The following is a 17594-nucleotide window of genomic DNA, read 5'->3' as shown; positions in this document are numbered from 1 at the left end:
GAGTGTATACCTGTCCTTTTTTCCCCCTAAGGTAAGTTTTTCCGCTCCCGGGATTGGAATGACTCCTTACCCTCTCCCTTAAAACCCACTTCCTTTCGTCTTCCCCTCTCCTTCCCTCTTTCCTGATGAGGCAACAGTTTGTTGCGAAAGCTTGAATTTTGTGTGTGTGTTTTTGTGTTTGTTTGTGTGTCTATCGACCTGCCAGCGCTTTTGTTCGGTAAGTCACCTCATCTTTTTTTTTTTTTTTTTTTTTTTTTTTTTTTTTTTTTTTTTATAATATGCTTCTAAATCATTACATTTGTCCTCTAGCCATTCCTTTTTAGCCATTTTGCACCTCCTGTCAGTCTCATTGTTTAAACATTTGTACTCCCTTTCACCTGCTTAATTTACTACATTCATATATTTTCTCCTTTCATCAGTTAAATTCTATATTTCCTGTGTTATCCAAGTATTTCTACTAGGCTTTGTATTTTTATCTATTTGATTCTCTGCTGCCATCCCTATTTCATCTCTCAAAGCTACACATTCATCATCTACTGTACTCCTTTCCCCTGTTGTTGTCAATTGTACCCTAATTCTCCCTCTGAAACACTCAACAACCTCTGGTTCTTTCAATTTATCCAGGTCACATCTCCTTAATTTCCTACTTTTTTGCAATTTCTTCAGCTTTAATTTACAGTTCATAACCAGTAAATCATGGTCAGAGTCCTCATTTGCCCCTGGTAATGTCTTACATTTTAAAATCAGATTCCAAAATCTCTGTCTTACCAGTATATAATCAATGTGAAACCTTCCAATGCCTCCAGGTCTCTTCCACATACACAACCTTCTTTCATGATTTTTAAACCAAGTGTCAGTGATGATTAAATTATGGTCTGTGCAAAATTCTACCAGGCAGCTTCCTCCCTCAATTCATTCCCCCAGTCCATACTCGCCTATTATTTTTTTTCTTTCCCTCCTATTTCCCATTGTCTAATTCCAGTCCCCCATCACAATTAAATTTTCATCTCCCGTAACTATCTGAGTAATTTCTTTTATCTGATACATTTCTTCAATCTCTTCATCATCCTCAGAGCTAGTTGGCATATAAACTTGTACTACTGTGATCGGTATGGGCTTTGTGTCTGTCTTGGCTGCAATAATCTGTTCATTATGTTGTTCATAGCAGCTTACCCACATTCCTATTTTCCCATTCATTATTAAACCTATTCTTCCATTACCCCTGCTTGATTTTGTATTTATAACCATTTATTCACCTGACCAGAAGTCTTATTCCTCCTACCAACAAACTTCAGTAATTTCCACTATATCTAATTTCAACCTATCCATTTCCCTTATAAATTTTCTAACTGACCTGTGTGATCAAGAGATCTAACCTTCTACGCTCCAATTTGTAGAACACCATTTGTGTTTCTCGTGATGATGACATCCTTCTGAGTTGTCCCTGTTTGGATATCCAAATGGGGGCTATTTTACTTCTGAAATATTTTACCCAAGAGGATACCGTAATCATTTAACCATACTGTAGAGCTGCATGCCCTCAGGAAAGTTACAGCTGTAGTTTCCACTGCATTCAGCCATTCATGGTATCAGCACAGCAAGGCCAGTTTGGTTGATGTTAAAAGGTCAGACCAGGCTGCTGTCCTTCAGGAACCACATGTTTGCTGGTCTCTCAACAGATACCCCTCCGTTGTGGTTGCACCTATGGTATGGCTATCTGTATCGCTGAGGCACAAAAGCCTCCCCATAAATGGTGAGGTCCATATATGTATAATCAAAACTAAAATCTTGAATTTCTTTGTGACTTTCAGACTGCATCATTGTGAGTGAAGGTGCCAACACAATGGATATAGGAAGATCAGTTCTTTCCAACATTCTTCCGAGGCACAGGTTGGATGCTGGTATGTATTGAATACTGTTACAATTATTGTTAACTCCTTATTCATGTCACTAATTCTGTAATACTGCATCACTGTTGTCATTTCTAGGAATTTTGTATAATTTTTTTATTAGGATTGCATTCACATGATGCAACAGAACCTGAAGGGAAAAAAGGGGGGCAAACAACTCTATAAGTTGTGTTTGCTATCCATCACTTAAATCAAACTGAAGAAAACTTAGGTATAATCCTGTCTTTGTGACAAGATGTTAATTGTTGGGAATGCACTGTAGTTTGATAAATGAGCTAGAATTCAATTATTTGATTGGATTCACAAGGTAAAATTTCCAGATGTGTTTTAACAACCTTTGTGAATTACATGTTTCGACAGCCATGACACATTTTTATCATTTTTGTGTGCATCGGATGATGTACAGCAACCTCATCTTTGATGCCTGAAGGAATTATTTAAAGGTTTCCTTCTGTGCCCCTAAGATATGCTAATCAGTAAGGACAACAATAAACAATGAGGTGTATTGCAAGAGGTATGTGAGCTGGTTTGAGAGATATTTATTTCTGAAAGCTAACTACAACAGCAAAATTTCATGGGTTGCAACCTCTTCATCAAGGGGGTCCTCAGTCATGGCAGTGTCTTGGAACAGGGCGAACTATGATACAGTTTACAGTATTTTCTTTGACGTCGTCTGGTGGCGCGAGAAGACAAGTGCTGAGAAGGGAGACATTAACACAGTGTTTTGCTAGTACAATGTCCATTCCCAAGTCTTGTGTGTCCATGGGCAAAAACAGGAGAAAGTTCAATAGTGAGACAGACTTGCCTGGCGGTCAAGGTAGCCAGGACATTTAGAGAGAGCCAGCCGAAGTGGCCGTGCGGTTAAAGCTGCTGCAGTCTGGAACCACGAGGCCGCTACGGTCGCAGGTTCGAATCCTGCCTCGGGCATGGATGTTTGTGATGCCCTTAGGTTGGTTAGGTTTAACTAGTTCTAAGTTCTAGGGGACTAATGACCTCAGCAGTTGAGTCCCATAGTGCTCAGAGCCATTTAGAGAGAAAACTCGTTTTGGTGATGTGCTTGGCGGTAAAGAGCTGCCAAAATGACCAGGAATGAAATGGTAATAAACCTGCCTGGCACTCACTGAACTTCACCCACTAAAGTACACTCCACTCCACAATGTAATCCAGATGCTGATACTGTGGGAGATGAACTGGGTATCTGGCCTCATACTCAGTACAGCCGTAGTTAAGGAACGCCTCTCGAGGGGGGACAGATGGGGAAGGCAGCACAGAAGACATGGTGGCACTTCTCTCGTTGACTGGAACACAGAAGAATGCAGAAACTGGGCAGGGTGCGAAATCCTGCTGTCAGTGTGAACTCCAGTAAAGTGTGGTAGCTGATGATGTGAGCCACATGGTGTTGCGTGGGATCAGTTGTTGAGAACACAGCTGAAAGATACTGCCTCATCAAAGCAAAAGCACAGGCTGGTTGAGTGACAGTTCGGCATGCTTGATTCCTGGAAAGCATGGCAGTCTAAGGCCTACCTGCGGTGGAAGTGAGCAGTGCGGGTGCTGGGGAGGTGCAGAGTTAGCTTGATAGGCAGGAGCTTTTCAAATCACTGGTTTTCAGTCAGCCCAGGCTGGGCTGCCATGCTGCTACAAATGGAGGTAAATGGAAGGAGTCACCACATGCCATTTTCATACTGTAAAATATATAGTTCATTTCCATCAAGAACCTTCGGGAAATGGAAACTGTTTTAAGGAAGTGAGTTTAAGACATTGGAAATGGTTCAGGTATAGCTTGCACAGGATATGGTGGCCAATGCACAGTGACCAGTTTTCGTCCAAAGCACTGGGTGAGTTCATTAGTTTGTTCATGAGGGAAGGCAGATAAGGGTTATCCACCTTTTGGTGGGTCAGTGATTACAGAATCAAGGTGTGGACCCTGTGATTTGTCTCAAACAATTTTACAGAAACTATTAGGTAAAAAAAATCATTTTTGTTTTACTTATAGCTGTATTTGTCAGGTCCATGATGATGATGATGTGCCCATCATCGTTAATGGCCATAGTTATTGTGATATTTACATGAAAGTAAGACACTGCGCGAAATTCAGAAACATGTGCAATGTAAAATAGAGATAGCTATAATTTTGGATTTGGTGCATATTACAAAATATGTTGCTGTGTATGAAATTTAGCTAATGTATTGAGTTTTTCTTTAGACTTGGGTAGAGGTACATACTATCATCGATCTTGAGAAATTTGATCTGATGTAGCACACTCATTTGTGATTGCACTGTGCCAGTGATACAGCCAAAGTGAAATGTCTACAACATCCCTCATATGTCATAAACTGTTTCAGATATCGAAACGAGATGTTAGCAAATGAGAGCGTGCAAAAAGGAGAGTATTTCACAATAGTGTTATTATGTAAAACTGTATTATTCCAATAACTACAGATTAATTCAGTGAAAGAATGTAATTTTTAAGGGCCATTGATAGCTGGTGAAACAAGAAATACTGTGGGTTTTGGAACAACATAAGTGAAGATATTACACATCTTGTGGATGAGAATCTGCTTTTTCATAAGCTACTGACCTTGCTTTTGCTCTGTTCCTCAGTTAATAAACTTAATAAACCACTGTTTCAGAATTCTCTCGCAGTTGTGCCTGCACAATATGTTAGTGAGGTGAGACTGTGTAAACTCAGCAGTGTTTTGACAAAAGAAGTAAATATTAAAATGGCAGCCAGAAAAACGTGTAGGTTTTACTCAAAAGTCGCCATTAATGATGTTTCTCTGAAAGTTACAAATGGTTAACAAAGCAGGCAAAAATAAATTGCTGCATTTTCAGTGGAAATCTTTTTAGATACTGACAAAAGCAGAGGTGACGGTAGCTCTTTCTGAATGGTCAGCATGCAATTGTGGGAGGGCCCCACTTAGTATTTACAAAAAATGTGAGCGTAGGCTTCAGTTTAAAACTGCACTTCCTCTCCAGCACATTGAATTTCCCGCACAGTGCTCTGAGCAACCACACACCACTGCCACTCTCTCCATGCTTCCCCAGCTGGCTGTGTATCTAGCAGCCCCTCAATTCGTGCACACTGTAGGAGGACACATTGCTGTACAATATGTGGAAACCATAAAAAATCCTCAACATGCTGAAAGAAAGGAGAAAATAATAAACAGCATGTTGACAATCTGTTAAGCAGCATTATAGAAATGCAACAAATAAAGATATGAAAAAGGTACAAGAAGAATAGTTTTCAAAATAAATTTTTGCAGAGATTGATGAAAACATGACAAAAACTAATGCAGGACAATCATAGAATAACCAATTTAAAGGAAAGCTTTTAGTAAGAATACAAAACAAGGGGAACAGATTTATTTATTTATTTACTACTTTATTTATTTACTTATTTGTTTATGCAGCATATGACCAAGCACTATATTATTACACTATGCAGAATAACAACACATGAAGATCAGTGGAAAAGGAAAATTAGTGGTGTGTAGAGAAAATGATGTTTCAAAAGATTTGTATGTAAATGTTCTACAAAATGTGATTAGTGTAGATGATGATGATGATGATGATGATGATGATGATGATGAGCATTATCCACACCTACTAAGAGAGGACTATAACAGAGTGCTGAAGGGGCTAAAAGATCATAAGTTCCAGAAACTGGTAATATCCTTCAAGAATTACTAAATGTTTATTACTATTACTAATAACTAAAGTTTAGTTACTAAATTAAATACTAATTACTAAAGTTTAAAAAACCAAATTATTTGTGCTCTGTACATGATGAGAAAAATGCCCTTAGAGTTGGATCAAACACATCTAATAAACATTCTCTTGACCAGCAATTCAGTGGAATATCTGAGGTAATAATCACATTATAAAGACATGTTGTTGTGGTCTTCAGTCCAGAGACTGGTTTGATGCAGCTCTCCATGCTGTTCTATCCTGTGCAAGTTTCTTCATCTCCAAGTATCTGCTGCAACTTACATTCTTCTGAATCTGCTAAGGGTATTCATCTCTTGGTCCCCTTCTACGATTTTTACCCTTCACGCTGCCCTCCAATACTAAATTGGTGATCCCTTGATGCCTCAGAACATGTCCTACCAACCAATCCCTTCTTCTAGTCAAGTTGTGCCACAAATTTCTCTTCTCCCTAATTCTATTCAATACCTCCTCATTAGTTATGTTATCTACCCATCTAATCATCAGAATTCTTCTGTAGCACCACATTTCAAAAGCTTCTATTCTCTGCTTGTCTAAACTATTTATCATCCACGTTTCACTTTCATACATGGCTCCACTCCATACAAATACTTTCAGAAACGACTTCCTGACACTTAAAAATCTATACTCAATGTTAACAAATTTCTCTTCTTCAGAAACACTTTCCTTGCCATTGCCAGTCTACATTTTATATCCTCTCTACTTTTATAATTATCAGTTATTTTGCTCCCCAAATAGCAAAACTCATTTACTACTTTGTGTCTCATTTCCTAATCTAATCCCATCAGCATCACCCAATTTAATTCGACTACATTCCATTATCCTTGTTTTGCTTTTGTTGGTGTTCACCCTATGTCCTCCTTTCAAGACAATGTCCATTCTGTTCAGCTGATCTTTCAGGTCCTTTGCTGTCTCTAACAGAATCACAATGTCATAGGTGAACCTCAAAGTTTTCATTTCTTCTCCATGGATTTTAATTCCTACTCCGAATTTTTCTTTTGTTTCCTTTACTGCTTGCTCAATATACAGATTGAATAACATTGGGGATAGGCCACAACCCTGTCTCACTCCCTTCCCAACCACTGCTTCCCTTTCATGCCCCTCTACTCTTATAACTGTCATCTGGTTCCTGTACAAATTGTAAATAGCCTTTTGCTCCCTGTATTTGATCCCTGCCTCCTTCAGAATTTGAAAGAGAGTATTCCCGACAACATTGCCAAATGTTTTCTCCAAGTCTTCAAATGCTAGAAACAGAGGTTTGCCTTTTCTTAATTTTCCTTCTAGGATAAGTCGTAGGGTTAGTATTGCCTCGTGTTCCAAGTTTTCTATGGAATCCAAACTGATCTTCCCCGAGGTCGGCTTCTAACAGTTTTTCCATTCATCTGTAAAGAATTCGTGTTAGTATTTTAAACTGATAGTTTGGTAATTTTCGCATCTGTCAACACCTGCTTTCTTTGGGATTGGAATTATTATATTCTTCTTGAAGTCTGAGGGTATTTCACCTGTCTCGTCCATCTTGCTCACCAGATGGTAGAGTTTTGTCAGGACTGGCTCTCCCAAGGCCATCAGTTGTTCTAATGGAATGTTGTCTACTCCTGGTGCCTTGTTTCAACTCAGGTCTTTCAGTGCTCTGTCAAACTCTTCACGCAGTATCTTATCTCCCATTTCATCTTCATCTACATCCTCTTCCATTTCCATAATATTGTCCTCAAGTACATCGCCCTTGTATAGACCCTCTATATACTACTTCCACCTTTCTGCTTTCCCTTCTTTGCTTAGAACTGGGTTTCCGTCTGAGCTCTTGATATTCATACAGGTGGTTCTCTTTTCTCCAAAGGTCTCTTTAATTTTCCTGTAGGCAGTATCTATCTTACCCCTAGTGATATATGCCTCTACATCCCTACATTTGTCCTATAGCCATCCCTGCTTAGCCATTTTGCACTTCCTACCGACCTCATTTTTGAGACGTTTGTATTCCTTTTTGCCTGCTTCATTTACTGCGTTTTTATATTTTCTCCTTTCATCAATTAAATTCAATATTTCTTCTGTTACCCAAGGATTTCTACTAGCCCTTGTCTTTTTGCCTACTTGTTCCTATGCTGCCTTCACTACTTCATCCCTCAGAGCTACGCATTCTTCTTCTACTGTATTTATTTCCCCCATTCCTGTCAATTGTTCCCTTATGCTCTCCCTGAAACTCTGTACAACCTCTGCTTCTTTCAGTTTATCCAGGTCCCATGTCCTTAAATTCCCACCTTTTTGCAGTTTCTTCAGTTTTAATCTACAGTTCATAACCAATAGATTGTGGTCAGAGTCCACATCTGCCCCTGGAAATGTCTTACAATTTAAAACCTGGTTCCTAAATCTCTGTCTTACCATTATATAATCTATCTGATACCTTTTAGTATCTCCAGGGTTCTTCCATGTATACAACCTTCTTTTATGATTCTTGAACCAAGTGTTAGCTATGATTAAGTTGTGCTCTGTGCAAAATTCTACCAGGCGGACTCCTCTTTCATTCCTTACTCCCATTCCATATTCACCTACTGCGTTTTCTTCTCTTCCTTTTCCTACTATCAAATTCCAGCCACCCATGACTATTAAATTTTTGTCTCCCTTCACTATTTGAATACTTACTTTTATCTCATCATACACATCATCATCCTCTTCGTCATCCATTTCCCTTTTTAAATTTTCTAACCTACCTGCCCAATTAAGGGATCTGACATTCCATGCTCCGATCCATAGAAAGCCAGTTTTCTTTCTCCTGATAACGACGTCCTCCTGAGTATTCCCGCTGCGGTGGTCTCGCGATTCTAGGCGCTCAGTCCGGAACCGCGCGACTGCTACGCTCGCAGGTTCGAATTCTGCCTCGGGCGTGGATGTGTATGATGTCCTTAGGTTAGTTAGGTTTAAGTAGTTCTAAGTTCTAGGGGACTGATGACTACAGATGTTAAGTCCCATAGTGCTCAGAGCCTGAGTAGTTCCCGCCCGGAGATCCGAATGGGGGACTATTTTACCTCCAGAATATTTCACCCAAGAGGACGCTATCATCATTTAACCATACAGTAAAGCTGCATGTCCTCAGGAAAAGTTACAGCTGTAGTTTCTCCTTGCTTCCAGCCGTTCGCAGTATGAGCACAACAAGGCCGTTTTGGTTAGTGTTACAAGGCCAGATCAGTCAATCATCCAGAATGTTGCCCCTGCAACTACTGAAAAGGCTGCTGCCCTTCTTCAGGAACCTCATGTTTGTCTGGCCTCTCAACGAATACCCCTCCATTGTGTTTGCACCTACATTACGGCTATCTGTATCACTGAGGCTTACAAGCCTCCCCACCAATGGCAAGATCCATGGTTCATGGGGGGGGGGGGGGGGGGTTATAGAGACGTAGTGGTTTATAAACCTCTGTTGATGACCTCACAGGAATAGTGAGGGTACTCAGTAATGTGAAACAAAATTTTGAAATTGATAAAGAATGCAGTGATAGATTATAGGTAAATTGCTCTGCAGTTCTACAATAACCAGAATGGCATTGTAGATGAGGAAGGACTTTGAGAAAGAATGTCAAATGGAGTCATAAAGATATGTGGTTTATCTCCACTGTTATCCAGTATGTGCATAAAAGAATGCAAAGAAATCACGAGAGCAGCATGGAAATGCAACTCAGACTGAAATGGGACGTTTTACAATAAAGTTTTAATGCAAAAAAAAAAAAAAAAAAAAAAAAAAAAAAAAAAAAAAAAAAAAAAAAAAAAAAAAAAAAAAAAACCTTAACACTCCAAGACGGGACCAAATGCATATTACCTTCTCCTACATACATCTTGCACATGTTTGGGCTTATGCATACCAACAGTTGTCCCAGTGCACCACATACAAGTGAAGTAACATGGGGATGCTGGTGAACTGTATACCCTTCGCCATACGTGCAAATGTAAGGAAACTGTGGAGGATTAATTAGAACTCTGGCAATACTTTTTGCCATACTGCTTCCAGTAGTGCAGTGGCAAGACCTGTAGCATGTGAAATACAAATGTGTACATAATTGAGGATGTCAAACCAGAGTTCAGGAAAGGGAATTTATCCTTCAGCCTAGAGATCACTCTCAACAGTAACTCAAGTTGTTCAGTCCTATCTAATCATATGTTGTATCTCTTTTTATGTACTGTCCATTTTTTGTTTCACATAATTCCCTATTATTGGCCTTTTCTCTCTCCCTCTCCCTCCTTGGTTTCGTGCACTCATCTCTTCTTCACTTTGGCCTGATCTTTGTTTATTCCTTTCCACCTCAGCCTTCTTGGAATCCTCACTGTCTAATCATACTTACTTTGCATTGTTGTTTATTGCCACAAGCTTTACACTCTTCTGGTGCTCTCTATTTGGCTCTTTTCTTCTCATTATCCCATCTACATTTGGTTGAATGGTTTGGTGAATATACTCATGTTGTTCTCCATAATTTATTTTTAAAATACCTTCATACTTAAAAATTTATTTAAACAGCTCCAGAACTATATACAGTAGATATTTCAGTGTATGCTTATAGCTATGATGTGATTGTATTGTAGGCACATTTGGAACAATGGGTGTAGGACTGGGATTTGGTATTGCTGCTGCCTTATGGTGCAGAACAAATTCACCAAGTAAACGAGTCCTGTGTGTTGAAGGAGATTCTGCTTTTGGTTTTTCTGGGATGGAAATAGAAACAATGTTCAGGTTAGTAATTATTTGAGTATATGCTACATCCCACCAGTTATAGTTTCGACCAACAATTGTGCTAATCATGTTAAGTACTTGGTCTTAATGTGTAACTGAGATGACTTTCCTGTGGTGTATTTAAAATCTGATAGCTTAGGTGTTTAATACACATTTCTCTCATTATTTTTATTATCATTCCCAGGTACAAACTGCCAGTGATAATAATAATTGTAAATAACAATGGAATATATGGTGGGTTTGAGAAAGAATTCTTCAAAGACTTACAGGAAGCTGGAGAAATTACAAAAGTGTAAGTATCTAACAGAAAAAGAAAAATATCATTCAGAAATTTATTAATTTCATAAAAAGACAAAAAAGCTGACCATTGCTTGCTTTTAGAATATTCAGCTGAAAGTACAGCCTGTAAAAACACAAACAATAAATGAAAATAATTAATTGTAGCTTTTGGAAACATAGGCTTCTTCCGCAGTATGAAAAAAAAGAGTAGGGGAAAAACAGAAAAAAAATGTGGGAAGTAGGAAAGGGGGAGCAGTCAGCTTACTTGGAACCCAACTTAGGGGTAGCTATGGTGAATATGTATGAGGACTGACTCCAGTGAAGGAAATGTCAGAGGGACTAGAAAATTAAAACGAATAGATGTGTAAACACTATGCAAGTCTCAGCTCAAAGACGATAGGAGATAGTAATTGTGTGTACTGAAGATGGAAATAAAAAAATATATTAAAATGAGGCAGGGCAATAATTAAAAAAAGAAGTTAAAAAGAATGAAAGGAGGAAAAAACAAGGAGAATTTGGAAGGCAAACATAGATGAGTCCAGGAGGGCGGCAGTGTGAAAGGATATTTGAAGTGCAAGTTCCTGTCTCTGGAATTCAGGAAAACTGGTGGCCAATGGAAGGATCTGTAATGAGATTTTTTCCAGTAGTATGTAAAACTTTTAGTAAATAACTGAGTGTAATATGTAACAAGTTAAAGACTGAATAGAGTTTGATGCTGATTTGTCACACTTTGTGGCATGCAAAAAAGTACTTGTAGGATAAAGCTCTAAGATAAGAACTCCTGGAAACAGAGAAATGTGTATTTTGTACATGGTAACATACGGTAAATCTGGTTTTAGTTTTTGTTGATTATATCCAGTAAAGATAATTATGTTATAAAAGTTGTTTCAAATAAGACATTTACATTCAGAGTTTACAAATTTTGTACCAGGATATTGATGTTTTTAAGCTTCAGTCGGTCTCATTTACGTTGTCCACTTAGTGACTACAATAGACAATATATGAAGAACTGGATAGTGGCTTGTTTATGACTTTAACACAACTCGATAGCAGCAGTAGGTTATGGTGCGCACAAGTTGTTATTTACGTACTGACTCCCTCCATTCATTTGTTACAATATCATAAACGGAAGCAAACATTGATTGCTCGTCTTTTGTATTGTGGTTAAAATGGATTTTGTGGACTATTCAGCTTGCTGTGTTGTATTTGCAGTGACAACAATAACTACATATATGTAGCTGAAGTTTTTGAATTATTAAGTAGTGTGTTCAAAGTGCTTCCCTTTTGTAATTACCTTATGACATATTTTATTTTGCAGGACTCCACCATCTGCTCTGTCAGTAAATGCTCGATATGATAAAATGATGGGCATAGCTGGATATGATGGTTATTATTGTACAACTGTGCAACAGCTCCAGAGTGCTGTCCGGAATTCGCTAATGGTAAGGTCATGTAATTTACACACCATCCTGTTACTAAACTAACACTCACTCTCTCTCTCTCTCTCTCTCTCTCTCTCTCTCTCTCTCTCTCTCTCTCTCTCTCTCTCTCTCTCTCTCCCCCCCCCCTCTCCCTCTCCCTTCCTCCCTCCCTCCCTCCCTCCCCTTTTTATGTTGTTGCCTCTTTAGCTGAGTATGTGTCGACTGTCTAATATCTGACCCCTAATTGTTTAATTAAAATTAAAAACTTTTAATTTTGTGTGTAATGTTTCAGTTCAATTTCAGCAAACAGAAAAACATTTTAATGATTGTAAAGCAAAGGATGACATGACATAATGTTCTGATCTTGGACTGCTACTTTGCTCTGTGCATTTCCTTGATAAAAACTAAACTCTTCACATTATTATGGAACTGTTTGTTATGGTGTTTTGAAACATAACCATTTTTCTCTTTTTTTCTGAACTTGAACTGTGGTTTTATTTCATGGGAAGTTTAATTAAAATCAATCAACTCACTGGCAATGTGTGAGCAGTTTACTATAGAAATGTTCCTGTATCTTGTCAGAAAGTGAAAATGGTGGAGCTCTAGCAAAGTCTTACGGAGAAACTACAAACTGAAATATTTTCCACTGTGTAAGTAGTGGATTTAGGCCTACAGGTATGCATGGACTTCAAAAGGTCCTATTTTAAATGCAGTCAGCACTAACTTGAATGTATGTAGCAAATAAACAAATTTATAGTAACAATTTTGTTGAACACAAGCACATCTACGTGTACATCTACAAACATACTCCAAAAGCTGCTGTATGGGATTTGGTGGGGATACTTTGTACCACTGCTAGTCAATTCCTTTCCTGTTCCAATCAGAAATAGAGCAAGGGAAAAATGATTGTCTATATGCCTCTGCCCATGTCCTAATTTCTCTGTCTTATCTTCTTGGTCCTTAAGCAAATTGTATATTGCCGGCAGTAGAATCGTTCTGCAGTGAGCTTCAAATGCCAGTTTTCTAAATTTTCTAAATAATGTTTTGCAAAAAGAGTGATGCTTTTTCTCCACGGATTCCCATTTGAGTTTATGAAGCACCTCCATTATACTCATGTGTTGATCAAATCTGCGGGTAGCAAATGTAGTAGCTTACCTCTGTATTACTTTCATCTCTTCCTTTAATTCGATTTGGTGGGGACACCAAACTCTCAAGTGGGCTCATTCACGAGTCACAGTAGTGTCCTGTACATGGTCTTCATCATAGATGAGCTACACTTTTGTAAAATTTTCCCTAATAAATCAAAGTTGACCAATCACCTTCCCTACTACTGCCGTACTTGCTTGTTTCATTTCAGATTGCTTTGCAATATTATGCTTAGATATTTAATCAATGTGACTGTCACACAGCTCACTACCAATTCCTTATTCAAACATCACTGTATTGGTTTTGCTGCTCATCTGCATTAACTTACATTTTTCTACATTTGGAAACTGACATTCACCACACCAACTACAAAATTTGTCTAAGTCATCTTGTATCCTCTTACAGTCATTCAATGATGACACCTTCCTGTACACTACACAGCCATAGAGTGCTGCTTACCCTCTCCACCAGATCATTTATGTATATAAAGAATAAGAGCGGTCCTATCACACTTCCTTAGGGCATTCCTGATGGTACCCTTGGCTCTTATGAACACTCTCCTTCAAGGACAATAATATTCTGGGTTCTATTGCATAAGATGTCTTTGAGCCACTGACATATCTGGGAACCTAATCTGTATGAGGGGTAGTAAATAGAAACGAGACAGATTGAAAAAGAGTGATTGAACTGTTTATTGTTTCAAAAGTAATCACCATAACCCTTAATCAATGCTATCAATGCTGTCATGGAAAAATGTTTGCTGAAGGCTACAGGATGCTGACTGTACGCAGGTGTGCGCCTCTTCATCTGAAGCAAATCAACAGCCACAAATGTATTACTTCATGGCTCCAAAAATGTGGAATTTGCATGGATAGAGATTAGGGCTGTATGGGGGATGTGTAAGGGCTTCCCAATAAAACTGCTACAGTGTCGGCAAAACATTCTTGGTAACATGAGGGGCCAGCCCTCACATTGGGATAAACGTATTAACAGTTATCGTGATCACTTGTCAAATAATAAACTATTTACGTAACGTACAGAGGAGATGTTGAGTTGCAGACAAGTACAACAAAGAGACAGCTATACATACGAGCTTTTGGCCTAAAGGCCATCTTCTAACTTGAAGAAAACACATACACACACACACATTCACACAAGCACAACTCGCACACACACATGACCACTGTCTCTGGCCACTGAGATTGGACTGTGAGCAAATGCGCCTGGTGGGAGAAGTAATCTGGGTGGTTGGGGGTAAGGAGGAGTGTGCACTGGGGAGGGAAAGAGATAGAAGGTAGAGGCTGTGGAGAGGGTGTAGTGCCGCTTGCGAGAGCATGCAGTGATGTTGTGGGAGATGGTGGGGCTGCTAGGTGCAGTTAGGAGGTCTCTTTGGGGGAGGGGGGAGGGCAAGTGGGAAAGGAGAGAAGTAGCGGAGCAGGAGAAAGAAAGAAAAAAAAAAAGTCCCAACTGCACCAAGTAGCCCTACACTGTCTCCACGATGTCCCTGCAGCACTCTACCCTCCCCCACCCCTAACCTGCTATCCCTCCCCCTCCCTGCCCCAGCCTCCTCCTTACCACGACTAAACAGATTGCTTCTCCCATCAGGTGCATTACCTTGGTGGCCAGAGACAGTAGTCATGTGTGTGAGTTATGCTTGTGCGAAAGCTCATATGTGTTGCAGTCTTTTTGCTGTTCTTCCAGAATTTTCCGATTGTTGAAACAATTTGCTTACTTTTCTCATTTGTCTCTATCTCATTTGACTGCCCCTTATATTTTCGGACCTTCATTAACAGTCTGCAGAGGGGCACCATGTCTAAAAGTTTTCCATAAATCTAGGGATGTGGAATCTGCATGTTGCCCTTTGTCTGTGGTATGTCATGTGAAAAAAAGGGCAAGCTGAGTTACTATGAAGTAAATTGCTCATCCACAACCACTGAAGGGAGCACTTCTGATAAAACTTGTCACACCATGAGAACATTACTCAAGGTTGAAAAACAGTCACACTTTAATATGTCATAAAAAATAAATCCTTAGCAATGAAATTTGTATTGTAGTAATATATCAATGAAATCCATCAAACATGACAAATAATTCAAAGTTGTTCATTATTCAAGTTTTCGTGTGTGTGTGTGTGTGTGTGTGTGTGTGTGTGTGTGTGTGTGTGTGAGAGAGAGAGAGAGAGAGAGAGAGAGAGAGAGAGAGAGAGTGAGAGAGACTGACTTTGAATTCTAACTGTGTTATCACACTAGTTATACTTTCTCATAGAATTTGTGGTAAATAACAGATACTCGCTCAAAAACAGCTGCAGCATTCACTTAATATACACTAGCCTGGTAAAAAGATTTCGCTTGTAAAACAGCTCCCTCGCTACTGCAGAGAAATGTATGCACTGTTCTGCAGCTTTTAATTTTGGTTTTATATAATGGTGAGGTAAAAAATGTGTCATTGTGGCAAGGAAATATTATCTTTTAGTAAAAAAATGCACAAATTTTTTGACATTATCTCCTTACAGGCATTGAAAATTAAGGAATAGACTCTTCTTATTAAGTCTGTAAACATTTCCATTAAATGTAGCAGACAAAGCCTTTTTGATTAGTGTGGTCTTACAATTTATCCATTTAAACAAAACACAAACATCACGGCTACTTTAAAAGCAATGGAAGTAAAACTGGTCTGTAGCTGAAGTAGGACTTGACTAATATTATTCTCCAAAATGTATCAACATAGCAGAAACAAAAGTTTCGTGGATATTGCAGCCATCTGTTTGCAGAACTCTTACTGCAGTGCAGATATGCGTGTACATGGTATCACTTCTCTTGCTCTATATTAGGATTGCCAACTATCCTGTATTTCCTTGGAAGTCCTGTATTTCACCTCCCCTCTTTTCTTTATTAGATCCTGTCTGTGTTTTGGCCCCACTTTTTTTTAGATCCTGTGTCTTGTATTATTTTGAATTTATCCACATATTTTTTGAACTTTTCCAATGGTAGTTAAAATAACTTATTCCACCTGACATACTATGGCCATCCATGCAACCTCAGGTCCTGCATAGGTGAAGATTGTTTATATGGTGAATTTTGTAATGCAAATGATATTTTGAAGCAAGTATGTGGATTAACGTTTTCTATCTCTTGAGTGCCAAAAGATGTTCTGGTTTCCAATTTGCTGAAAATAATTGGATTTGTATTAACCATCCCTGGTTCAAATGCTGAGCCAGAGAGAATTTTTTCCCTAGTGAACAATAAATGGACAGAGGAGTGTAACAAATGTACCACCGAACTTATGAAAGTAGAGCTTCAAGTAACAGTGAATGCTAATTTTAACTGTAGGAATTCTGTACATACATAAAATCAGATGGATCTTTGCAAAAGGAAGCAAAATGAGTAAATAAACACAGGCAATAATGTACAATAAAACATGCATGCAGATTTTAAATATATTCCCACTGTTCTTTGTAGGAAACAGTATTTAAAATGTTTATTTTGTAGGCTTCCTCCTTGATTACTTATTTTCTCTGTAAAAAGTTGACAACCCTACGCTACATGTTCTCAAGGTTCATTTAATGTACAATGTATGTAATGTGTTTCGAGTTCCTATTACTACAAATGCTCACACATTTCTGGATTACTATTTTCTATTAATTATTCGTGAACTTTACACTCTTCATAAATTTTACCCTATTACTTGTATTAATTCCCTGTTCCATTTCTCTTAAATATAAATTTCCAATATAATGAAAATTATTTCCGCAAATATTGTTTAAGTAAATTTATTTTCTTAGATTCCTAAAAGATTCCCTTTTCTTTTTTTATAGGTGAATGACCGACCCAGTATTATCAATGTCTCCATCAATCCATCAGCAGATCGCAAACCACAAAATTTTGGTTGGCTGACTGAATCTAAGCTCTGAGATTCAGCTTTTTTGAAATTTGTGTGCTGCATGGGTACTTTTGCAATGTGCTGAGCTAGGAAGTCTTTGTATATTATGATACAACTGTTACAGATATGTGATATTTAGAATATCTGTGACTAAAAAGTATTATATTTAATTGGGATCCAATTTATGTGAATGTGGTTACATATATATATAAGGACAATTTTTATATGATTAAATTTATTATGTTTTGCTATGGTGACATCAGAAAAAAGACAATATAAAAAATTACAATTCAATAACTAGTAACAAAAAGGTATTAAAAGTACATGACATATTTAAGGCAATGAATTTCATGCAACCACCACACCATGGTCATGTTTGTCTGCATACCAAGGTGGGCTACATATGTAAACTTTGTGTCATGGCAGAGTAGATGTCAACTAGTTACTTTTGGCACTTTGTTCATGGAGGCACATTCAGCTGGTAACTTGGTACAAGCAGAAATTGTATGCTGTGGAAACAA

The 17594-nt window shown here is 38.3% G+C and overlaps 1 protein-coding gene across 2 annotated transcripts in view; it reads left to right on the top strand.

Moving 5' to 3' along the window:
- The window catches only part of LOC124595513 (2-hydroxyacyl-CoA lyase 1), a 125185-nt gene extending 107815 nt beyond the window's left edge, over positions 1-17370 (top strand). For both annotated transcript variants that reach the window (XM_047134277.1, XM_047134278.1), the window contains exons 8-12: positions 1812-1901; positions 10201-10348; positions 10533-10640; positions 11946-12069; positions 17009-17370. In XM_047134277.1, the coding sequence (XP_046990233.1) occupies positions 1812-1901; positions 10201-10348; positions 10533-10640; positions 11946-12069; positions 17009-17104 (566 nt within the window). In that variant the 3' untranslated portion in view covers positions 17105-17370. The remainder of the gene's footprint in view (positions 1-1811; positions 1902-10200; positions 10349-10532; positions 10641-11945; positions 12070-17008) is intronic.
- The last annotated feature ends 224 nt before the right edge of the window (positions 17371-17594 follow it).

This window comes from Schistocerca americana, chromosome 2 (genome assembly GCF_021461395.2).
Source record: "Schistocerca americana isolate TAMUIC-IGC-003095 chromosome 2, iqSchAmer2.1, whole genome shotgun sequence".
NCBI classification, from domain to species: domain Eukaryota; kingdom Metazoa; phylum Arthropoda; class Insecta; order Orthoptera; family Acrididae; genus Schistocerca; species Schistocerca americana.
Note: the sequence above shows the minus strand (reverse complement) of the source record. Positions and strands in the feature narration are given on the sequence as shown.